The sequence below is a fragment of the Odontesthes bonariensis genome, chromosome 13 (assembly GCF_027942865.1).
Source record: "Odontesthes bonariensis isolate fOdoBon6 chromosome 13, fOdoBon6.hap1, whole genome shotgun sequence".
In the NCBI taxonomy this organism is placed as follows: Eukaryota; Metazoa; Chordata; class Actinopteri; order Atheriniformes; family Atherinopsidae; genus Odontesthes; species Odontesthes bonariensis.
In genome coordinates, this window is record NC_134518.1 from 31,648,715 (window position 1) to 31,674,030 (window position 25,316).

The 25,316-nt window shown below is 43.0% G+C and overlaps 1 protein-coding gene across 2 annotated transcripts in view; it reads right to left on the reverse strand.

The window, feature by feature from the left end:
- Positions 1 to 19,743, reverse strand: part of ankrd50 (ankyrin repeat domain 50) — a 37,536-nt gene extending 17,793 nt beyond the window's left edge. The window contains exons 1-3 of one of the 2 annotated variants that reach the window (XM_075481948.1): positions 19,485 to 19,743; positions 17,119 to 18,247; positions 4,115 to 4,347 (exon numbers count right to left, since the gene is read on the reverse strand). In XM_075481948.1, coding sequence (XP_075338063.1) covers positions 4,115 to 4,347; positions 17,119 to 17,624 — 739 coding nt within the window. In that variant the 5' untranslated portion in view covers positions 17,625 to 18,247; positions 19,485 to 19,743. Of the gene's footprint in view, positions 1 to 4,114; positions 4,348 to 17,118; positions 18,248 to 19,477 lie in introns of both variants that reach the window. The other variant, XM_075481947.1, reaches the window with a different exon arrangement.
- Between the last annotated feature and the right edge of the window lie 5,573 nt (positions 19,744 to 25,316).

A 25,316-nucleotide genomic window follows, 5' to 3' on the forward strand; every position in this document is an offset into this window, starting at 1 on the left:
TCTTTGTTTGTGAGGCATTAGCCGAGCGGATGCGAGTGAGGCATTCTGCTGCAGAATTCAGTATGCCTCCGTCTTCCTGCTCGGTCTCAGAGGTGTTGAAAACTTCCCAAAGCACATTCCACTCGGAAATAGACACAAGGAATAACAGTTCAGCAAGGAATGAGGTATTCAGAAAGCTTCTGCTGTGGACCAAATCATCTGTTTTAAGAAACAAAAATGGCAGATTTGAGCGTTTTAAGGACAAATCAAGGTTGTTTTTTTGTTTGTTTTTTTAAATCTATTATTTAAGGTGCCTTAAAAGAGCTGGAACCAAACTTCAGTTTCCTTCAAAATGACTTTGTGGTCTACAGGTCATTCCTCAAAGCCTTATGGACACTGTATTCACAAAACCACAAAGTTCCCATCACCGCAAACCAGAGTATACTGGGAAACCCACACAGCCTCCACCCCAGACAAAATAGGCCGCTCATATAAAAGATGGGTTTGCTTTGCAAAGAGCATGAAGGTTTTTTGGCAGGTCACCGCCATCTCTGAGTTGTAAACAATACGGCGGTTATTTTTAGGGGACACTTGGCCTCAATTTGATACTCCAAAGTCCTTTGGTCTATTTCAGGTCCAGCGCGGGATGAATAAGAGCCACTCACTCTGCCATATTCATAATAAGGTACAAAAGCCAATGGGAGACATGGAGAGTGGCTCAGTGGGTTTGTGTGTGAGCCTACATCCTCCTTAGAGGAAAAAAAAAAAAAAAAAAAAAAAAAAGCCAGTCTGGCAGAAATATCCAACTTAAAGCGGAAGAGTGGAACTAGACAAAGCAAAGAGGCTGCTGAAAGCATTAGCAACACGGAAACGTTGCATTCTGTGGAGACGTCCCAATGCACAAACCTCCATGAAAGCAGAAGTATGAAGCAAGGAAAGCATTAAATCTCCCGCAGCATGTTCAAATAAACACAACGCCATGGGTGAGTCGAAAACAAAAGAAAAAAAATGGGGACATCAAACCTCAACAATAGCCGCTTTCGGACAGAGCCGTTCTAAGAACGCAGTTATCAGAACTGTCCTACTCGAATTTCGTTCTGATAACTGTCCTTCTGTTTCAGTCTGCATTCGCACATGAGTCAGGACCTGATAAGGACTGATGCGCCGCGCGCAGCCGTCTGCTTCAGTGACGTGTTAGCCGTTAGCGCCACATTCAACAACAAAACAAAACCCGTAAAAGTAGGAGAGAAGAAAAAACACCACAAAGAAGCTAATATGGAGAGCGGGGAGGCCACTGTGTTCATGGTCTGCATGATGGTGATATTAATCATGGACGATCACATCAGGCGTCTAATATCGAGGCTGGAAAAGCTCACAGAGAGAGTCAGGAGATACTTTTTCATTTCATGAAGGAAGGAAGGAGAGCAGAGTGCTGCAGACAAATGAGACCAGTGTAAGTTTAACTTATTAAACACCCGCCGGTTGTGTCTGTGTCTATGAGGAAACATTTCAGCCGTGATAGCATGACATGGGGCGTAGCTACCGACTACCACACACCTCCGTCAGATGCGTTCTATAGAACCATGAAAAGACCCGACCTCGGAGAAGGAGCTAAATAGTTATAGGAACTGAGGGAGAAAGCCCCGAGTTCCTGTATGTCCGAACACGGGAGAAAACGGCCCCGCGGATTAAAAGGTTATTAGAACTGCCAAAGGTTCCTACAGTCTGACGGCTTATGTTCTCTCTTTATCTAAAAAGAGACATTTATTTTCAAAGCCAATTTTGATAAGAGCTCGACAGAAGCCGGGGCACCAAAGAGGCGGCAAAACGGGAGAGATGGAACCAAATAAATAAAACATTTTAAAAAGGGAAGATAACTGCTATTTATCAGATTGTTCTGAGATGAAACGCCCTTTCAGCCATGTCAAAAACAAAGAAAAACAGACGCCGCTCATCAGCTGAAAACATAAGAGGAGCAAAAAGCAAGCAGACAGTCACAGAACGTGCTCTGATTCCCTGAGAATTATAGATAAAAAAAATTTAAAAATGTACATCCGTATCGTACCAGCTTATGTATTCCCCTGCTGACTCCTTTGTCAACTTTATTTCCAACCAAAATGACATTTTTAGATTCTTATCCATCTGACTCAGCAGACAGCATCGAATTAACCGGAAAATGTGATCCAATGCAAATTACTGCTGAAAGGAAATCTAATAGAAAACTTCTTCCAACTGGGTCGTCCGTGGGTCAAACACTCCTGAACTGATCCAGAGTTTGAACTACAGCAGGTACCCACGTAGAACCTTTGGTGTTGGATGGATGGGCCTGCATGTTGCCATCGACATCACCCTTAAACGACTCAAAGCGAGGTTCTGATCTCCACAGATACAGTGGATACGACAGATCCAAGCGACACCAGTCTGACCCGTACCTCACGACTTCGTCCACAACACTGGAGCCACCGTGTTCATGGTCTGCATGATGGTGATATTAATCATGGACGATCACATCGGGCGTCTAACATGGAGGCTGGAAGAGCTCACAGAGAGAGACAGGAGACGAAGGATGGAGCGCAGGCCATACTTCTTGGTTTCATGAAGGAAGGAGAGCGCCGCGCCGCAGACAAAGGAGACCACGTGGAGGTTTAACTTATTAAACACGCCAAGGTTGTGTCCGTGTCGTATGAGGAAACATTTCAGCCTGACAACATGACAAGGGGCGGAGCTACCAACCACCAAACACCTCCGTCAGATGTGTTCCTATGGAAACCAGAACAGACCCAGCTGAGGAGAAGGAGCTAAAATGGTTACAGGAACTGAGGGCTGTGGTCCTTAGTTCCTGTATGTCCGAATGTGGGAAAAAACGGCCCCGTTCCTGAAAAGGTTATAGGAACTGCCAAAGGTTCCTACAGTGGGAATGCGGCTATTACCGGAGCCAAACAGATAGCCATACCTGCATCATAACAGTTCCTGAAGGATTGTGCTGCAAACAGGGGAGCAGAACTTTCATAAAGAAGGATTACAACATGACACGAGGGAGGTCAGCCATGAACAAATATAAAAACAGCTGCTTTCCATGTTAAATTCTCTCCGTGTTTGACTCACATCAGCAATCACTGCCACGCTGAGGAGGAAGGTATGAATGTGAAGATTGATGCTGCTTATTTCTGGGGACATTGTACTGCACAGATATGGGCACCGCGTGATTGTTAAGGGACCTTGAAACTGACCGCATGTACCTCCTCAGTAAGGAGCCGTGAAACTGCCTGAATATTACGTAACCGTAAAAAAACGTGAGGCGAGATAACAAGAAGCTGTGGCATTCAGTGGTTGTGGGAGGTAGAAAGGGTACCCACAGCAATGTGAGCCTGCGGAAGAGACTTCCTCCCACACAGTGAGATTTTTGATTAATGCCATGCCAGCTCATCACCACAGAGTGGGCTGCTGCCCCGACAAGGAGATAATAGCAGCTGTTATGGTGCGGCGTCATTAGCACCAGGAAGTTCTGCAACTCTTACAGAGGTCCGCAGCGGTGACCGGAAACTCGTCAGTCGTGCTGAGGTGTTAGAAAAGCCTTTTACATCTGTACAGCTCAACAAGCTGAAACAGGAAACGCTCCACACCGCACGCTTCGTTTGCATTTTGAGCAAAAGGTAGAATATTAAGATAGAAAATAACGGCCATCGACGGAAAACTGGAATCAAGTAGTACCAACGAGTGCAAATAACGTCTCATTACATTACATTACGGTCATTTTGCAGATGCTTTTATCCAAAGCGATTTACAATAAGTGTGTTCCACATCGGTAGGCAAAAGAACTTCAGGTTACAAGAAATCAGAAGTGCATTTCCTTCCAAAACCAAACAGCTAAGAGCATAACTAGTGCTAGAGTAAGTGCGGTAAGTTAGGTACCTAGACAAATGGGAAGACAATTTAGGAAACAAATAAGTGCATAAGGAGCTGGGACGAAACAGGTGATGTCCTAAAAGGGTGGATTCCTGAAGAATCAAACTAAGCTGGACGAGATTATGACCATAATGCACAAATCTTACATACAGCAGATTTAAAACAACCTGAAAACAGAATCCTCACTGGGTGACGTCAGCTGAGCGAAAGGCAAATCTGGGAAACGTACCCGTAAAGAGTTTTGTGATGGCCTTGTTCTGTCGCCGTGCAGAGCAGATAAGCAGCAGCCAGGGAGGCAGGAACTCGTGGTGACTGGCCAGGAGGTCAGCGATGGTCCTGGGGGAACCGGGCGAGGACCGCTGCTCCCCCTCCCCCAGCTGACAGCCTTCATCGATGGAGTCCACGAGCAGGAAGAGGGACTGCTGAGGCGGCTTCACGCTCAGGAGAGGCAGGAGGACGCACCTGAGGATCAAAGGCAAAACAGAGAGTGTTGTAGTTCAAAGAATCAACGGCACTGTCCAAGATGAAAACTTCCAAATGCAGACGGCCTCCAGCCATCAAGGTTATTCATAGGATTATAGAACATTTCAGAGAGGAAAAGGAACCCCTTACCTTGTAAATCTATTAAACTACACATCTTTCCAAAGGTAAGCTGGGTTAGGTATTAATAATGTATTACACATCGTTCATTACTGTAAAACCCTGCACCCACGCACAACTTTTCAATTAGTTTGTCCATGGTTTCATTTAGATATTTGAATGTTTTTCCGTTACCATCAGTGTGGCATTCAGTTAATCAGACGTTGGTAACTTTTCCATTATTGTGGTGTGTGGAGTATTTTTGATTTGCAAGAAAATTGGACAGTGCACGAACAGTCTTTCTACAGTCATAGTTTCTCCCATCACCACAGTCGTTGTGTAAAACACGGTGGTGGAGGGAAGCAGTTGAAAATATTCCTTTTCTACATGTCGAATCTTCTTGTTACAGTTGCGAGGACTTAATTGCACAACTGCAGCAGCGAGGCTGTTATTATCTTGAGAAAAATGTAATCTTTTACAAAACCTGAGGACACGTATCCACACCGTCTGCTGTTAGTCAGAGAAGCCACCGCATCACACAAACTGGAAGTCCTATAGTTAGTCTTCTGCTAACATTCTGTCTTTTTGCCATAAATATTCACATGGAGCTAACAGACGTGCAGCATCGTATGTGATGCAAAGGTTGCACGACAATGACACAGCCACAATGGACACGAGTGACCCTCCTCAGGCACGCCAACCCTGCTTTCATAAAAAGGTCAAATGACAAGAGTGTGGGACCCTAAATGCAACTTCATCCAACCCAAATTGGATCCATTAACAAGCCCACTGCCAGTGATGTGAGCCCCAAAGAAGCATCCAGAGCAGATGCATTCATTATGATTCAGTGAGCTCTGCCCGAGAGCTACACAACCAAACACGCACAACAGTTTCAGAGTCAAATCTTCACAAATCTCCTTGCAGCATTGATATTGTTGCCTGAATATTAATGTCCAGTAAACCAGCCCTGTGGCACTCGGTGATAAAGCAAAGAAGATGTAAAGCAACCCATCAATACTCAGCTGAGCGCAGCAATTTAAAAGGCCACATTCACCTTTTCTCAGAGCAAAACTGACTGCTGGACCCGCTTAGCTTTAGTGCTAACGTCACACAGAAACGCTCAGTGAAGCGACACGCCAACAGATGCATTCTTTCTTCTTGTGGAGTCACGTTTATGCTGGAAAAACCTTTGTTGCACTGCGACTGCCACCAACAGTCTGAAGGCAGCCATCAGACACCCGTTGGGGAAAGTCTTATTTCCTCATAGACTCATAGAATTACATCCAGCTCAACTGGCTGCGATGAAGCATCTGAAGATTTTATATTAGCGACATTTAATCTGGGTCTTGGTTAATTAAACATTTTGAAAAGGTTGAACAAATCAATTCATTCACATGCAAACTTAATTTAAGGGTATGCAATGCTGCAGGGCATTGGGGGCTCTTCACGGGTCGCTCAGATAAAAATCTGCCACCTTCTGGATGATGGCACAGTCTCCCAACTAACTGCGTACCCTACTGGAACAGACATGTACCGATTTAACAAGACTCTTCTTTTGAATGCTTAACAGCCTGTAACTGACCTTGATGCTCCAAAGCTATTCCCTTTGAAAGTATCAACAAGTTTAAACTAATATCTTACTCCAGGTTGAAAATCATTTAGCACACAGAGGCAGACGAGTCTTGAATGAAGGCGTGTTGGGGTGCTGATTGTCTAAAATGCTGAATATATACTGATTTTTACAGTGACTTGGTCATAAAGAGCCCTGCAATTACTGACACTTCCTGTGAAAAGAAATGTAGAAAATCACAGGAAATAAAATCAAACACTGATAAAAAAAAATATATATATATATATACATTCCTCTTTACAACAATGTGTAATATGATGGAATAAAAAGAAAAGTCATTTCACTGGACGGTAACTTTGTACGACCGTGTTACATGAATTCCAATTTACAAGCACACAGCTGGCTCTGTAGTGTCCAACTTGTTCTTACGTGGCATTTCATTTAAAATCGCAGGCTGCAGAGATTATTTTCATTCTATCAACCGACTGTTTCTAATATGAAAATGGCAAGATGGGAAATGTAGTTTCTAAATGAGAACATCTATCAGCCACTGAAGGATGAATCTTCCGATTCACGACCCACTCAATAGTCTGAAGTCTACGAACCGCTCTCATCTTGGTCAGCGTTTGGCTGATGGCTGGTGCTAATTTTCTGGAAAACATTTGCACAGCCCAAATAGCCAGAATTAAAGTGGTGATTGCCATTTTTCTTGACATTAAATAGCTGAACCGGTTTTCTGACAGCTTCTACAAACCTCGGCTTGCATAGAAAACTTTCTCCAAACAGCAGGAAAGAAAACCCCCGTTAAGGTCTTTTAACCTTCTCACTCCACAACGCTGCTCGGCCTTTCAGCAACACAGCAAATCACTTTTTTCTTATGGCTGCAGCCCACAGAGAACCTGCAGCTCCATCTGGGAGTCCTGCCAAAAGGAATGTCCATCCACAGGGGTGACAGTGTGTGAGTGTGTGAATGGTTGTGTCTGGGGCCATGTTGCCTACTGAGACAATCAAATCCACAGTGACAGCAAGTGGGCAAAACAAAGAGCCATTCTTCTCTTACAATTTAGCTACTTTCAGGCTGTCAAAGAGTCAAAAGACAAGGATTGCAGACAAAGTAAACTCAGCAGGGTATGGTAGATGGAGGCAAAATAAGCTCTGGAAAAGCTGATTTAGTTTGCCTGACAAACCTCCTGCATACCTGGGCCACAACACTAAAAAGGAGCTCATCCCCAGACACAAAAGGTCCTGGATGTTTGCACCAGCCTCAACATATACCCAAGTTAATGCCAAATGCCATTTAGGACAGAAAAATGGGGGAAGGGCCACTTTAAAGGCATCTAATACACTCACCATCTGTCATGTTGTGTTGAGGACTGCCGTCACTGAAACCACAATGAGCACAGCGGGGCTTTCTTTGCCATGTTCAGTGAAGACGTCTGGCCAGAGTCTTACAATTTTTATAGAGCGGCAACGGAGCCTGAAATCCGTGCTACACAACCAGAGATCAACGTGCACTCGCACACAAAAACCTTTACCCGGGATACAGCATCAGCGTTGTTATACTGATAAAGGAACGGTCAGCAGGCGAGTGGAGCTCCAAGCTTTGGACAGGGTGATGTTGACAAAGCTTTCCTCCATAATCAGTAAGAAAAAGAAAAAAAAATTTCATTAGATGGGCCTCCATCTCTTCATTTAGCGTTAAATCAATTCAAACCAAGCTTGCTCAGCGTCTTTGCAGAGTCAGCAGAGCTTAGTGCCACAGAAGTGAACAACAGCAGCTGAGTCACCCACCGGCTAACCCAAACTGAGAGAGACAACTATCTTGCAGATCGTTTCCTCCCACTTCAGTGCCATTCTTCCATTATGCATTACGTTATTGCAATCACACCGCTCAGAGTAATCGAAGTGATGAGAAGACAGTAGGAGAGACTCGTGCTGAGAGCTCCGAACAGCTCAGACACGTCGGCTGGATTCTTTTCATTTCAGCCACAATTCTGGGGCTTCGCTGGAGCTTTTCCAACAAGTACATGCCGCCAATAAAGCTCGTTTTTTAAGCTTTTAACAAATAAAAGGGTTTGATGCAAAGTGGTTGCACGGGGGCAGAAGTGCAGTTACATAAACTGCGGACTGGCATATGTACATTAATTTGTGCTCAGAGCCTTTCATTACGCCGATAATCCACTGAAGATGTCAACTTCGTCGAGGCAAATTAGTCCCATTTCAAATATGACAAAAGTGTCGATAAAATCATTCATTCAAGCCAAGTGAGTGGAGGTTTGGGTCCTTATTAAACTAAACCAACTACATTGTGTTCAAACACAAACGAGCACAAGACGTGTCAGTTTTCTGACAATTTTTTGGGCGTCATAACTCCAAAGATGTCAGTATTGATCTCTTCATTTGTCAAGCGCTTTATTGCTTCATGCACTGACAGGATTATGAGGTTCCAGTTTATTGTTTTGAGAGAAATATCATAAACGTCAAGCTGCTGCGACACTTCACACCAACTTAATCTATTCTTCTGTTACCATCTGCTTTTTAAAATTCAGTTAAAAGGGGGCGAATAAATCACTCAAGATAAAATATAATAGATTCCAAATTAAAAAATCCGAAGCCATCAAGAGAGCACAAAGCAACTGTGCAATTTAAGGTCTGTTGCAGGCACAGAGCTGTTGTAATGGGACGTTACTGACGCCACAACCCTTTCATTCGAACAACACAAATTAGGATACTGCTCACTGGTCCATATCAACTTTATCAATGAGGAGTTGACAGATTTGATGAAATTTCAAAAGGTGGAACCAAGTTATTCCAGTTAGAGATGTTGCATAGCATCCCGATGTAATCGAAAAGTTTTTGGCATGACCAAGACCTGCAGCGAGGGTCAACATCAGCTTACATCTCAGAGAGCCTGACCTCTGAGGAGCGAAGCAGGCATAGGACCTTCTTGGCTAATACAAAGAAATCCCATTCACATCTCGTAAAGGCCTTTCTCCCAACTGCATTTCAGAGAGTTTACGGATACAGAAATCATAAAAATAAGCCTCTGGATACTGACCCATGGAAAACAGGGTTCTATTGGAGTAACTGAAATGTGATTATGTTGGCTCCAACATGGTTTCAAATTTGTAGAAAATCTAAAGAAAAGGCTCTGGGACACATTCTATTTTTGTTCTACTTTCACTGGTAAAAAGGGACAAACATTTTAATTTCATTTTACTGCACTTAAATAGTTGGAAAGAGTCGTGTAACAGAGGCCGTAATTCAGGATATAACATGTTAGCTCGCTGACATCAGCGTCAGCAAAGTACCCAAGAGCAGCCTTCCAAAGCTATTAGAGTAGCAGAAGATGTTCGTGTCCACTTACGGCTACTTTAAAAATATAATTTACTTGGAAGAGTTTTCATAACACCTATATTTTAAGCTGTTAAACCATAGCGGACCATATTCTTCTTTCGGCCTCTCCCTTAATCAGGGGTGGCCACAGCGAGTCGATCTCTCATCATTGATTTGGCACATGTTTTACGTCGGATGCCCTTCCTGACGCAACCCTCACCATTTATCCGGGCCGGTACTAGGAACACACTGGCTCGTGCTCCCCAGTGGTTGGGCGCTCACGCTAACACCGAGGGACAATTTAGAGTCACCATTCAACCTAACATGCATGTTTTTGGACAGTGGGAGGAAGCCGGAGTACCCGGAGAGAACCCACGCATACACGGGGAGAACATGCAAACTCCACACAGAAAGGCCCCAGCCGGGAATCGAACCTGGAACCATCCTTCTGTGATGCGACGGTGCTAGCCACCATACCACCGTGCAGTCCATTATGGACCATATCCAAAGGATTTAAATTAGATAAGGACTCTGTTTCACATACACAGATTAAGCCTAGTTCAGTAGGAGATATATAGATAGAGTCATTTATCTTTTAATCATTTTAAAATGCAGGTTTGCAATATGTAAACTGTGGTTTATGAAGTCTCTAAATCTGGGATTAACTTCAATACTTGTACAGCAAACTGCCATAACATGTAAAGTGCTGTATATCCAACACTCCTGCTGGGTTTGGGCAACAAAAACACAAAAAGCTCTGGCTGACATACAAGAATTTCTTACAGACAGAAATAATCACAGACAGTATTATTTATTAAGCCCTGGCACATCTGTCATTAAAGTAGGACTCATATTTCTTTTAAAGGCTGATGCTATAATGATATATCAAAGATTTCTAACCCCATTTGAAACTCAGTCAGGGTTTTAAAACAGATGCCTTCCACAGATCACTTCCTGTCATGGCAAAACATCAGCAAATACGATTAAAAAAAAGACCAAATCACAAATGATCCCAGAAGGATTTGATCTTAAATGCTTGCTTTTGCTGATTTCTAATGGGGATCTCAGCTTAATGGTTGCCACAATCAATTCTGTGCTGGGTCCCCAAGCAGACAATCGCCTCCAGCCATCTGAGGAATAATCTCTGCCGACTGCTTGGTCCACGAGAAGTTGGAAGCTACTGAAGTCTGGGTGGCCGCTGCACACAAATGCAACCGTTTCTTTTAAGAACAAGCCCTAAAATGGTTCTCCAAAAATCAGGCGTCGCTAATGGCCACAGAGAGACTAATTTAAGTCATTATCCGATGACTGGGGGTCTTATGATGTTTGTTATTCAAAAGATGGTCATGGGACGTCACAGTCAGTGACCACATTGTTTTTGCCGTCAAAGTGTGTGTTGTCCTTCTGAAATCCGAGTACAAATCTCTCCAGAAATGGTCTTTTCAGCTAGCTTATCACATGTCATATTCCAATTTAATCACTGAAAGCAGACAAATTCATATTAAAATGTGATCTCTCATTTCACATTGTATCCGTTTACCTCTATAATGGTGCCTATTAATGATTTGCCAAGGTGTACGCACTCTGAATGCAACTCATACCTCAACTATCCCACATCCCCCCAAAGCTTTTCCAAACCCAGACGAGGTGTGCATTCCTGACGAGCTATCCAATACTGTCAAAGGAATCTGAAATTTCATCCCTCTCAACCTCTCTCTCTCTCCCTCTTTTGTCCCCCATCCAAAAATCTACCCCAGTTCTCATCACACACACACACACACACACACACACACACACAGATGCACATGTCTGAGTCCAACTGTATTTCAGTCTCTGCAAAAATCAAAAATACACTTTGGAGAGGATTTCAACCTCGACAGGAAAACTTTAACGCTGTCCAGCATGAACCAAGATGGGATCGTGTATGCAGCTTTACGTCTGATCAGCAGCTTTTGGGTAACAAAGGCCAGCAGTGTGAACTCTCTGGCACAACAGATGAACACGCTGCTGCCGCTGCCGCTGAAGCTTTCAGCCAATTATCTGAAAACCATCTTAAAATGTGATCAAATCTGCTGAGGTAACATTCTCAGCCACGTGCAGCGAGTATTCTGGTTGCACTTAAACAACATTTGCAGCCAGACTTGTTATTTTTGCATTGCTGTTATGGTCCTCAGCTTTCTTAAAGCTTTAAAGATGACATATTTATGTCCACAAAACAGGATTTAGCAGCATTTCAGCCTAAATGTGATGACAGCTATGTGGTGGTCTGCTTATGTTGCCAGCCTATCAATCACACAGGATCCAAACATAGCCCATGCAATCCTGATGGAGAGGGAGGGTGGCTGAGATTTGGACTTTTAAGCTTATTTACAATAATGATGCCTTTGTAAACATTTGTGGTTGTGCCTTTTCAAAAAGTTACGCTTTGTTGCTTCCTTTTTGTTTTACTTCACTGTAAACCGAGCACTTCTGGGTTGTGGGCTGAAACCTTAGCTTCCACACATTATGCACCGTTTTCCCCCATTGTTTAAAAGTCTGTAGACAGAAAAGATTAAAAGAATAAAATAAAAATGAAGCTAAAGCGTACATACTGTGGTGTTATACGACTTTTACGAGCAGGAAAACACCGTTATGTGAAGCAGCTGCATAACCATACACACAAATCCACCTTAAAAAAGGTAAAACTGTGCACACACAGCTGATGGTGTGGAGACAGATGCTGGCATCAGATTGCTGAGTCATCGTTGCAGCCGCACCAGTGCTGCCGCTTCACCTCATCTGCTCAATTGGAGTCGATGCGTCACACTGGGAGCTGCGTGTTTTTTTTGTTTGGTTTCTAAAATGTGGCCCTAATCTGCAGCATGTTTTCCACAGCAGTGCACCGCATGAAAGCCAAGGAGCCGCTTTCATTTAACGTCCCTTCGTCCCAATAAGAGGACCGCCCAACGCGCATCAGTCAAAAAGTCGAGAGGAAGAAAAGAAATACGCAGCGCTCCAACTCATAAACTGTCAATGATGATTTTACTAAAGACTGGGATTTGTCCCAGTCTGGACTCACTACTTAACTGAATTAACAACAGTTGTTAGGAAGAATATAAAGTTTTATAAAAGGCATGTTTGATGCAGCGGCCAGAAAAATCTACATCTAACCGTCTTTAATCAATTTCCTCCTTCACAGAAATGCTGAAGCATTTCAAAACGTTGCCCCGAAAGGTCAAATCCTCCTCACAAATGTAAGCCGTGGTCATTCATCATTCCAAAGTCTGTGTCCTTTAAAGAGAAATAGCTGCAAATACCAACTAAACTCGTGGCTCAACAACAAAACCACGCGAACACATACCTATCCCAAAAAAAGAAATAGTTTCGTCCCATCAGCAACAAAAAACTGTCGGCTTCAGTGCGACTGGGTTAATTCCACCTATTTGAAGCCAGCTCTTTTGTCCCGATGGGAGAAAAGAAGGCATGTTGGATGACAGGAGGCCGGCTGGCCATTTAAAACACAAACCGACTCCAGGTGGAGTCAAAACACGGCAGTGGCCTTTGATAAAGTGAAGACGGACACGAGATAAACACATTTGTCGAGCCTTGATGATACACATGGATGGCAATGAATGTGAATGAAGTCATTGTTCCAAAAGTATCGAGTTTATCGTCTGAACAAGACATCAGCTGTTGCTGCAGAAGAAAGACAAAACTGCATTATATCAGGAGAACTGAGCCCCATGTTGGCAGGCATGTGTCCAGCTCATGCTTCATGTTAAATTATGAAGTTAAAAAGCCTTAAAGAGGGGCTGACAATCGGTTTCAAAATGAAGCAAAAGGACTTGTTTTCAGCACATTCCTCCAGTAACATAATCACTGTTTTTTTAGTGTTTAAAATATTAAATAGTAAATAATGCACACTGTGGGCATTTCAATGGCTTTTTTTGTCCAAAACACTAAATGTGTTTGAGAAGTTTACACTAAATCATGACAAAGACAAATTTTACCAGCTATTTTCTTTTCTTTTCTTTTTTTAAAGTTTCCTCTAATAAGCAGGTCTACGGGTCGCAAAATAGGAAATGCATGAAGAGAACTAATAATTATATGAATAAAAATGTGAAAATATTGTGCCTCCTTTCTAGGAGCCTGACTGCAGCAGCCTGGCAGTGACATCCAACGTTTCAAGCATCCTGAACTACATGCTGTCACATTATGGATGGCTGCTTGTCCACAAACTGATTCCAGCTTTGTGGTCAGTTGTGTTAACATGGGCATTTAATTAGGCTAAAGTACATTGCTGAGGTGCGTATAAGTTCAAATTCTGCAAAGTCTCTCCTAAAAACCAGCATCTGTGCTGTTCCTCTGCCATGTTGCTGTTCTGAATGGACATCGGTGCGGGTGCACACGTGGTCGGCATGCTCAGTCTGCATGGTTACAGATATTTTGGCTGCGAGGAGTCAGCCACAGATGGAGCTGCTGGACTCTTTGCAGAGTTATGATGCTAACGGGGAATTCATATCGCACTAACCCTGACCCACGGATGAGGAAACCAGGAGTCAGCTTTAACAGTTGGGCACAAACCAGACGGCAATCTGGTCTTATGTGATGGAATTCCTCCGTCTGAGGTCCGTTAACTGATCAATCACACGCAACATTAAATACTTAGTGGCACTGACCGCTGTTATTAGCTGAGGAGCCGACGTATTTTCCAACAAACTCATTTGAAAGCGTTGTAGTAGATGAGCAGCTCTTCTGTAAAGCCAGCCACGTGTTTGCATCTTTTCCTCTAACTGACCGCACAGCGAGCCACTGAAACAACTGACTTTTCAGACAAACCACACCTTCTGTCCGTTGAAGAGAACCACCAGAACAGCCCAATGAGCCCCAGGACTCCTCTCCAACCGGCACAACGCATCATTTCTGAGTTAATGCAGCTAAAATCAAAGCTGGGCTGTCGTCTGTGGGGATTGTCGTCCGACCACGTTATGGCTGCTGATTAACACGATGTTTTAACATGATGCAGAAAAGCATCGGGCTGCTTCAGCTGCTCCCATCCTGACTGTCGTGTTTTTGACAACCGCAGAACCCTGACATGAACCGTTGTGACAACGTGAGATTTTGTGCAGAGCAAACTCTTGCCCCGTGCACGAAACCTCACCTGCTGCACCGTCCAGGTTTGCTGGAGCAGCAAATGTCACGCCTGGTTTTTCCTCGGTCACTGCTGGAGGTATATGCGAAGGAAACTGTGAGGAGCAGCGATGCAAAATGCTTTGAATACTGAATTTCTAACAGGAAACATTAAGCTAAATGAAATTTGTAGTCGATTTAAATACTGGATATTTGTGAAGCCGTTTTAATCATCTTCAGAGATTTTATTTTTATTTTATCTCCTCTGAATATTTGAATAATTTCAGGAACTTGTACTCCGTTTATCCAGCGAAGTTTCATGCTCACCTAATCATCAACAGAGTTAACAGGAAAATGTACTTTTTACTGCTGTAAATCGGGTTGTTTATCAATTACCTTGCAGATTTAAATCCAGAATACAGAGCACGTGATAAGTCCACAATAACAAGATGTGCAGAGTTCCACACCGAACGACCAAACGGTTCATAATCAGTAAAATTACCCTTACTTCGATGTTCCTTCCAGCTGCTACACTACTCCTCTGGTACAGCTGCTCCCATTTACTTAAAACGGACAGCAATAAAACACATAAGTAATAAAAACACAAAAAAATGTTGGCACGATTCCGTTTGAGCACATCAGAAGCAGAAGGGGAATTTTGAGGAATTTGAAGATTGCAAAATGAACAAAGTCGAGCAGTGTGTAGCGGCAAAAAAAAAAAAAAGTATGGACAAAAAGGGACTTTGAGTGGACTTAAACTCATGTCTGAAACAGTTTCAATGTATTAACACATGAGTGGTGATTACGACCAACAAACAGACTTGTTTGTCTTTGACTAGGCAAAAGAATTTGGCAGGGCCCCTTGTGCTCACTCGCTAGCTAATGTTTAAAATCACAGCTGGAAGGGGGTTTCGTGAGGGAGGGTCAAAAATCTGTGTTAAACAAGACCCTCTACTACATGAAACTCGTATAACTCTTATTGAGTAAAGTACAGGCCTGTAGAAGCGTCTTTTTTTTTTTTCATTCCTGATGTAAATTAGTGGTGAAATAACAGTAAAGTTTTACACTTTTCCACATCCTGCTCTGCTTTTTTTAAACCTCACTGCCAGAGGGAGCTGTTTGTGTAGCTTTTACACCTGAAATGGCAATAAGGCATCCACTGAATTGTTCATTTGGCTGACAAACCAAAGATTTCAGGCCCGGGGTCTTGAGTGTGACAGAATATTTGCTGGATGAGGCGTGGGCTGAGCGAGTCGGTGAAAGAGCCCGCTGGATGTCCAGCGTTGACACAAAGCAGAGCTGGAGTGAGCGGCCCCGTCGCCGCTGGGTTCATTCTCTGTTTATGTCCCAACAATAACCCGCCTTTCATCTAAAACGGGTCAAACTCGAGTCAAGAGTCGCCGGGCAGAGGCCACATGATTACGAGCAGATGATGGGAGCACCTACATCCTGAGTGGGCGTGTTAGAAAACGTGAGATGAGCGTGAGGTCGACTCTGGTGAGCTTTTAAAAAATGATTTACCCCACCGAACATTTGACCTGCTTACCCCCCCACCCCTCCAACCTCCTGTGTGATGTTGAGATGGTGCAATAAGTGTCACCAGATGGCCAGACAAGAAGCGTGCATGTGTGTTTGGTGCTGCGTTACAGCCTGTTACACAGACTGCCAGATCTGTACTGTGTAGACGAGTCGTCCAAGTCACCCACACACACTCACGTGCAGCTGCTTTTATAGCCTCTGCCTACAATAAACAGTCCATCTTGATCACGTTACATGCCCAGGCGGGGTGCTGGAAGCCCGCAGACCTACTGTACTCCAGCTTTCTGCAGCACAGGTCACTCAGGTGTGCGAGTTCAAAGCTCCGTCTTCAACGAGCCGTCCGGCCACCTGAGCTCGGCCGCGGCTCAGAAAAATATCTGGGATTTGTGGAATCAGAAGTCGCGCAGGGACAGTCACACCCAGCGTGCCACAGCGGGGGGGAAAACCAACAAAACCATGACATCAAATAAGAGGAGAGGCTGCTGAGGCGGAGCTTTGGGATGTGTGCGGGGGGGGGGATGGGGGAAGGGTGCATCAGGGTCAGGAGGTGGAGAGGGGGAGGGAATGGGTTTGCATTTTACATTTCCAGGCAAACAGGATTCCTAGATCACCATCATCACCTGGAACTACAGGATCGACATAAAAGAAAAAAGCTTATTTTTTTTTGCAAAAGATTAAACAAATAATCCTCTAAAGCTGGCGGGGTGACGTGGAGGACAGATTTTGTTTTCTTTTATTCGGTTTTAAATTTCCAAGAAATGAAATGCTCGGTGATTCTGTGAAGGGCTGCAACAAGCAATAGTTCCTATAAGATCTATTAGTACAAGTCTCCAATGTTCAATATGCGATTAATCATCACGTAAAAACTGGCAGAAGCACCTGATCCGAAGAAGCTGAAAGCAAATGTTTGCTTTTACTGCTCGACAACTGATAAAAAAAAAAAACAGTTTGACATTAGCAATCATCTACTTTCTAGATGTGTGTGTTAATTAATTGTCAAAATCCTCTGACTGTAGTCACATTGAAAGCACGTGGAGCTTTAAGAGGAGGAGAGGAAGATGCTTGTATTCCTGTGTGTCCGTGAGTGAGTGAGTCCTTACCTCTTGAAAGCCTCCGTGGGGTTCCTCTCGCACTCTCCAGGCTGCAAAGTGCTCTGAACAGCCGGGTCGCGCACCTTCTCCTCGTAACCCGCCAGGAGCCCGCTACGGCAGATCTGAGCCACGAGACCTCGGATGAAACCGCCGACGCACAGGGTGTCCGAGTCGTCTGCCCGACAAAAGTGAAACGCCAGGCTCTGCTGGTGCAGAGCGCGGTGGGTTCCCTGGCCTGACGTGGGCCACAGCAGCTCCGTGCACAGCGCGGTTTTCCCGCTCCCGGGGCCCCCCACCAGCAACACGCCCCAGGAGCTGCCGGATTTGGCGGGTGCTGCTGTGAGGCTGCCGGGGATGGACGCACCCCCGCCAGGCACCTGTGGGGGCTGCTTACTGGGATTGCTGGGCACTCCAGCGAGGCTGTTGGTCTTCTCCTGGAGGCAATGCTGGATCTTGTGGAAGACCCACTCCCGACAATAAAAGCGCTTCCCCTGCAGCAAACTGGTTTGGGCCATTCTGAACGAGTGCTGCTGTTCCACCAATCCTCTTCATAGGGGTCTTTTCATTCTACCCCACACATTTCCAACTCCAACAGACGCTGGCTGTAAATCTGAACATCCATTTTGTCACCTCTCGGTGAACTGGGGTGGGTTTGGGTCCCTGGCGCTGATGTTAAAGAGGATGCAATTTTGAGTGAAAGTTTAAAAAAAAGAGGAAAAAAGAAAGCAGATTTGCTGCAGATGGCAGGAAAACCTGCTAAGATATAATGCGTTACAGAATATCTAGGTCAAAATAAAAAAAAAAAGAAGATCAAAATCGAGGCTCAAATCATAGATTTTCCACCAGCTTTTTCCACAGTTTTCCCACTGGTTGAACTGAGTGCTCCTTGTTATTATGCATGTGTCGCCTTAGCATGGTGCTGGGCATGGCAGGGCACCCGGCTCTTGAGTGCATCCACCGGCAAACTCGAGCCGCCACCGCCACTCGATACAATTAGCCATCGGAGTTCCTGATATATTTCCACTGATGCATTTCAGATGCTGCCGACCAAAAGAGTGTTTCCATTACAATAACATGGGCGAGCCTGCCAGTGCAGAGTCACTTTCTCCAAAAACATACTTAAAGCCCGGCTCCTTCCCTGAAAAACAGAGAGAACAGTGACCAAAATGAGCACGAAAATCCAAATCATGGGACAACGAAATTCACCAATAAAGTCAAGTAGGTGTCTGAAAATGCAAAAATGCTTCGAGACCCATCGGTGGACGAGCATCTAAACAGCAGCAGCAACAGTTTGACCCTCTTTGCCATCATGCACGCTACATTTGGAGATATTTTCCCTGCCTACAAAGAAAGTGTAGACTCCTTGTGGTGCTCCGAAAAAGGTGTGCTGGTTTTTTAGCGCTTTCATCCTCCACAACCCACATCACTCACTGCCTGCATTGCATGCCCTGCAACTAAATTCTTGGCAGGGGTTCGTCCAGTTTCTCTAGTCTATCCACTGAGCCCCTCTTCCTTCCTATGTGGCTTTAAATCCCAAACAGTCCACATCCGTCCTGAGCAGTGGGGGGAAAGGTCCAAATGAGAGGACCCCCCCCCCACCCCCCACCCCTTTTCCTGCACTTACAGGACTTGTTTACATGGGTGGAAGTTGAAGGTACTAACCCTTAAAAATGGCTTTAACAGCTATTCAAGCCGAGCAAAACAAATCTTAGAAACAGAATAGGTTGGTGTTAAGTGCACTGATGGCAGACCTTTAAAGGAGGAAAAGAGCATAAAATTAGAGCTCACACTGATCACATCTTTGTTGTTTTGCTTTTTTTTTTTCTACAGCAGATTTTGCTATTTCTCCCCAGGAAAGAAAACACACATGCACACACCCGGACACACGCACAGCCTTGCTGATACTTTGTAACGCTGCCAAATAGCAAGGTTTTTACCACGGGCTGGGATACATTCCCACCTTTATGTTTCTCTGCCTCCAGCACAACACAAAGCTCTCCACACAAATGTTCTGCATGTCCAGGTTCAGTGTTTCCAAACCAAAAAAAAAAAAAAAAAAAAGACATTTTAACAGAGCAAACGACACGAATCTACTTCAGCTGACTGGAAAAAGGTAGCACAAGTCTTTTGTATGACCAGGCAAACCTCACCCATTTCAGATGGGATACGGTTTACACCTATTTGGGTTTTTTTTTTTAAACCCCCCGAACAGATTGACTAACAACTGCATGCTTTGAGGAGAAAAGAAGAAAATAAAAGACTCATTTAGCTCGTCCTGTTATTGCAGTCCACCACAACTGTTCCCTCAACTTCAATTTTGCCAATATTTTCGCCACAGTTTCTACCGTCTCTACGGTTTTCCTCTCACCTCTTACCGATTCCTTTTGCTGTTTTGGTGGGTTTTTTTTCTTCTGCTTTGTCCGTTGGCCCCCCGTTTCTGTCCACGTTAAAGCCAAGCCTTCACACAAACCGTTCGTCCGTTTCTCCCGGTACAATTCAAAACCCCATTTTGTTCAATAGAGCAACGCTCATTTCTTTCTTTGAATCGGTCTTTTCTGTCGTTGTCGGCTCCTCCTGCTGCCCGACAGAGCTCAACAGAGAGCCGACTGACTCTCCGCCTACAAACACTCTACATTTGTCCCCACTGCATGCAGAACACACGCCAACGGGCGGCGCAGGGCATTGTGGGACCTGGAGTTTTAAGGTCTCGTGACCATTAGTTTGAACAGGTGGTACATTTAACTGACCAAAAATGTATCAACAGTGATGAATTATTCATTATGTCCTTGTAGAATAATTATTTGACTATTATAATGTTGTATGATGATACATTTTCATAAAATTAACTGCTTTACATCCCACAAGATGGGCAATATCTTACAGAATCGTGCAATCAGCATTAATTGTAGTTTTTCTCATTCACTGTACATTACTTTTCTTTTTTTATTTAGTTTTAGGTAGTCTTGAGCAATAGTTGAATATTTCACATACTAAGGGTCTTTCTTAAATCACTGAATCATATTAAAGGCACCCAACTGAAGATAGATAGATAGATAGATAATTTATTGATCCCGAAGGAAATTCAACAGATAGCTTAGCAAAGAAAAATATTAAGTATTTGGATAGATAGATAGATAGATAGATAGATAGATAGATAGATAGATAGATAGATAGATAGATAGATAGATAGATAGATAGATACTTTATTCATCCCGAAGGAAATTCAACAGATAGCTTAGCAAAGAAAAATATGAAGTATTTGATCTTTAGGGGCTTTGTTTCACAGATTTAAAAAAAATAGCATTTTTGCTATGATTCCCAAAGAGCTATGAGCTGAAAAGTTGGCAAATCTCAGCATGCTGTGCTGTGTGTTCAGAGGAAAAAGTTTAAGGAAAAGTGACCAAAGAAGAAGTTCCGGACCAAAAAAATATCCACAGCAGATAAACAGTATGTGAAAGTTATGTCTTTAAGAAGGAGGGAAAACAACTCAACAAAACCTGACACAGGACCTGAGAGATTTATCCAGCCCCTCAGCTGATCCATCTACTCTTGACTTGAAGCCTTATCACAACTTGATGCCGTTCTTAAGGAAGGGAAACAGGGAGAAAAGGCTGAGCTGTGCCAAATGACACAAGAAGTGGACTGAAAATCAATGGCAGCAGATTTTATGGAGTGATGTATCTTCATTATGACAGAAAACGGAACAAAAGGCAGCCGACATCCAAAGAAGAGCTTTGGGATGTCCTTCAAGAAGCCTGGAGAACTATTCCTGAAGACTCCTTAAAGAAAGGACAGAAAGCTCGTCTGAGAGAGTTCAGGCTGTGTTGGAGAAAAAAGGAGCTTGGACATTAACTCTCAAGCTTGTTAGAATTGTACAAACAGTTTTTTTTCTTATTTACTACATTTCCATTTATATCTGAGCATGTTTCAATAAATCTCTGTGTCTATTTCGTGTTTTCTTGGCAGAATGAAAAGAAACAAGGGATGGCTGGCCTTGACATCTCTGCAGAGATGTGAGAGCATGTGAGAGCATGCTCTTACATTAGTTTACTTTGAAGTTTTATTAAACTAAAAATGAAATTCTCAGAACTTGATTTATCTGGGAAATTCGCCAAATGGACTTTTTGAAAGTTGCTTATTACAACTGTCTCTATTTGATAAGACTATGTACAAGTGTGACTTTGAGAACTACATCCTTATCTAAAATACAAATTGAATGCTGGAGGAACTACACATTAGCTGTCTGCTTAGTTTTGTATTGTTTTTAACAAACCAGAATTAAAGGTTTTCTGTTATGTTCCCCACTCAGACTCGGCTTGAGTTTCAATTTGTCATTTTGTTGTTTTTGGGATGATAGAAAGCCTTAATCACTGACCTCTGTGGGTTCATGTGCAGGAGATCGTTGGGTTGACATTGATCCTACATAATAATTTTGGCTTCTCGCTTTGCAAATGTCACGTGAACAAGGAAACTACAGTCTTGGCATATTTACTGTACATCTCACAATTTATAACCACAGACTGTGACGGTACCACGTGAGAGGACAAATGCTTTCCGATGAGACTGGCCTGGAATACCTCCTCAGCGTAACCCCCATATATTACAGTGGCAGCGAAAGATGCCAAAGGCCAGCTCCAGAGTCAACGTTTGGTTTGGGCCACAGTGCAAACATGCCACTACAACATGGAGGAAAGTGGAGGGAGAAGAAGGACGACCTTGTTTTCTTCTGATGTTAATCCCTTATTCTAATGCAATGAAAACACATCAGTTCTCGTTCTCGTGTAATTCTTCGCTGAAGAAAACATATAGATGGCCCTAACTGTTACAGACTCGGTCTATAATGTGGGACTGAAATTTATCATCAAACTGACTGAGATGTGATGGAGCACTCAATATAACCACACCCAGGACTCTTTGGAAAGAAGCCTTAATGGAATGTCATGCTTGAAATAAAGTGGTCTGATTGATTGAAGTGGCTGGAATGTCTTTGGCCCTCGATACAATCTCCTTTCTCCCTTCATCTTATTCTTCTGAACAACCATTTAAAATCCTTCCATTAAGTGAGATCTTTAAACACAGAAATAACTGCCACTGACTTTAAAGTGTCGACTTAGAGCGCCGACCTGGATGTGTGACACAAATCCTGATGTGTGGCGGCTCAGATGTCTGGTTTGTTTTTCACTCTTTCTAAAAGTCGTCTGCAGTAAAGTAAAGTTGTGGATCGAGGACAACTCGGTTTTATGCTTTCCATCTGGTTACGGAAGAGTTTTAGCCTTCAAAAAACATCAAACCACTTTCAAAAACGGTTATTGATAACTTTACTCAGAGATCGATAATACCACATCAGACAGTCATGTGTGCTCAACTCAATCATGGCTTGCTTTTAGAGATATCTTCATCTTAGATGTGTCCTCAGCCTGTTTGTTTATAGATGCACTGAAAAATAACGAGCCAAGTTTTAACAAAAGATAAATGTCGCCCCAGGTGGTTCCTTTCATGGTTGAGCCATTAGTTGTGTTGTTCTTCAAACCTCACAGACGATAAGCCAGATGTTGTAACTGATAGTGAGCAGAAGGTGGGCGTGTGTTTTAGACTCGAGGAGACGTTCTTAATTTGGAAGTTTTGACAGAGTTGTGGTGCGCCTGTACCCCAGCTGATGTGCGTATTTGGGGATTAGAAATAAAAGGGAAAAGACATCAAAACAACATGCTGGGTGCTTTCAGAGGCTCCTCTCATGTCCTACTTTTTCTTTTTCTGCCATGAGATGATGTTTTTCACAAATACAAGTGAAATCCACCCATGGCACAACACAGGGCCACTGCTGCTTCAAACCAAAGAAATTTTGAGTCACGTGACAAGTGAATTACTGCAAGGGCGTTGTAGAGCCTCCCAGAGTGTTTTCCCCCTTCAGGAAGGGAGGCACGTGAGGCTTTCAGGTTGATGTGCTTTGATCTTTCTGGAAGCTGCTGATCTTACAACTTATTTATCATTCCCTGAAGAACTGCCTCAGTGAATGATACTTTGAGCTGCAGCTGCAGTGGGTTGTAATAACTGACAGTGTGTTACTGGCTGATGCTGACGATGCTTTCAGAGATAGTTCAGTCTGGTGTCGAGGAAAGATTTAACTTCAGATCTGTTTTTTTCATTTTATTTTAGAACATTACCTTATTACGCAGTCCTTTCACATTTGATTGCTTGAGGGCAGGTTATTGCTGGGTTGAGGGGGCAGAAACAGGCAGGTTAGTGTTAAGTGAAAATAAAGTGGGAAAACAGTAATATTAAGCAAATGAATAATAAAACTGAAATGAGACTTATTGAGGGAGCAGATTTAACTGTTGACTCAGCCTCCAATTGGATGTTCAGGAGGATTTTTGAATGTAAAAATCAAATTTTATTAAATGCAATAAGAACTTAAATCTGTAATTTTCTTTATATATTTGGGCCTTTATTTCACAGACATGTCCGTAAAAATGATTTCAAGTGGCTTAAATGATTTGATTATGCTGCAAAGAAATGCAAACAAATTTAAAATCAACCTATTAGTTTTTAAACATAGTTTTACAACTTTAATTTTATTAGTTTTTTATTGTTCACAGATTCTCTGTTTCCTAAATATGGAGGACAATTTCTGCTGTAGGACCCACGACACAATGGTTTTTAATGCCATATTGTAATGATGATACAATATCAAAGAGAAACAGGACAATCAAAAGAATTATGGGTCAAACTCGGATAAGGTTCCTGTAAACACTCTTGCTCCTGAATTCCACCATTACATTATATGTCTCCATTTCAAAAGTGATCAATTGTAATGATCCATTCGACGGATTATGGAAGATCAAAACGAGCATTCTATTGAGATAACAACAGTATTGGAAAAGAACGCCACACAATAGTGCTGACTGGAGGAAACAACACACTCTGCACACCTACCAGCTGTCTCTGTGTTGCTCTGTCAGTTATGTAACCTCCTGCTCTTATGCAGAGCAGGAAATGTTGAGGTGCCTCCTGTGGGGTGCAGAGAGGAGATAAACAAATCCATATATTGAACTCCGCTCCAGAGTAACTACAAACACTAATCAACCTTACATGGTGGCGCCTGCGCCTGCACCTCACCGTGTAAACAAGAGAAAGACAGACAGAGCTGTTCATGTTTTCAATTTCACCTCCTTCTAAGGGTAACTGTGGAGCTGCAACTCATTTTATTTAATCCATAAATGATGTTCTGCATTAAAGGTTAACAGCCTCAGTTGGTTTCTCCAAAATCCAAAATATTCAATAACAAGAATGTATCCAATTAAATAATACTTTTCCCCCCCTACAGTTTTGGCATTATTGTTATGGTAATTATCGGTGAAGCTAATTTTATTATTGTATTGTACAAAAGCTATTTTTATATACAATTTCTAGTTTTTGAGCATTGTTGTTCACCACTTCCTGACTGCTGGAAATCTAGCTGCACAGCATTAATTGAGCTCATTAGATTCACATTTGTTTGAAACGGGCATGCATGTGGTTGCAGTTTATTGTGCATGTGGTGCTCAGAACTTCCTTTTCTGACCTGAACATGCCATGTTTTTAAATAATTTGACTTCCAGCAGAGTAAAATAAAAAAAAATCAAAGAAGAAACTTTTCATTAGCAGCAACTGCCATCGTGTTTGTCAGGTTTAGACTCACTTCCTGTTTACTGCAGCAGCACCCTTTTGTAGCTCATTCTACTGGGAGGAACAGAAGATATCAAGTGACACGGATACGCAGGGAGGATGTCGTGGTGGATTCTAGTACACATGTTTTTCAGACTATTCTGTGAAAAGAACGCTCTGGCCTAAATGACTACAGACAGTCGGATAGGTAAAGAATTCATATATCAAATAAACATTTTCTCGAGAAAAATACTCGTCTATGAGCAGACAGACCTGTTGAGGGATGATAATAAAAGTACATCTTCCTCTGAATGTTGCTTCTCCCTTCAAATTCTAGTAACTTTACTACTGTATATTTTAGCTTACAACTGTAATCATGGCCATACAATACAAATGCTATCTCAGAATAGCCAAAAATCTGCAGAACATTCAGCCTTAAAATGCATAGAAAAAGTTTCTCATGGTTAGTCTGTTGTCCTTTCCACACTTACCACCTCCAGCAACTCAAGATGCCAAATCTGCACTTACTTTGCACTCCTGTACCTTTTCTAGTTATACTCTTT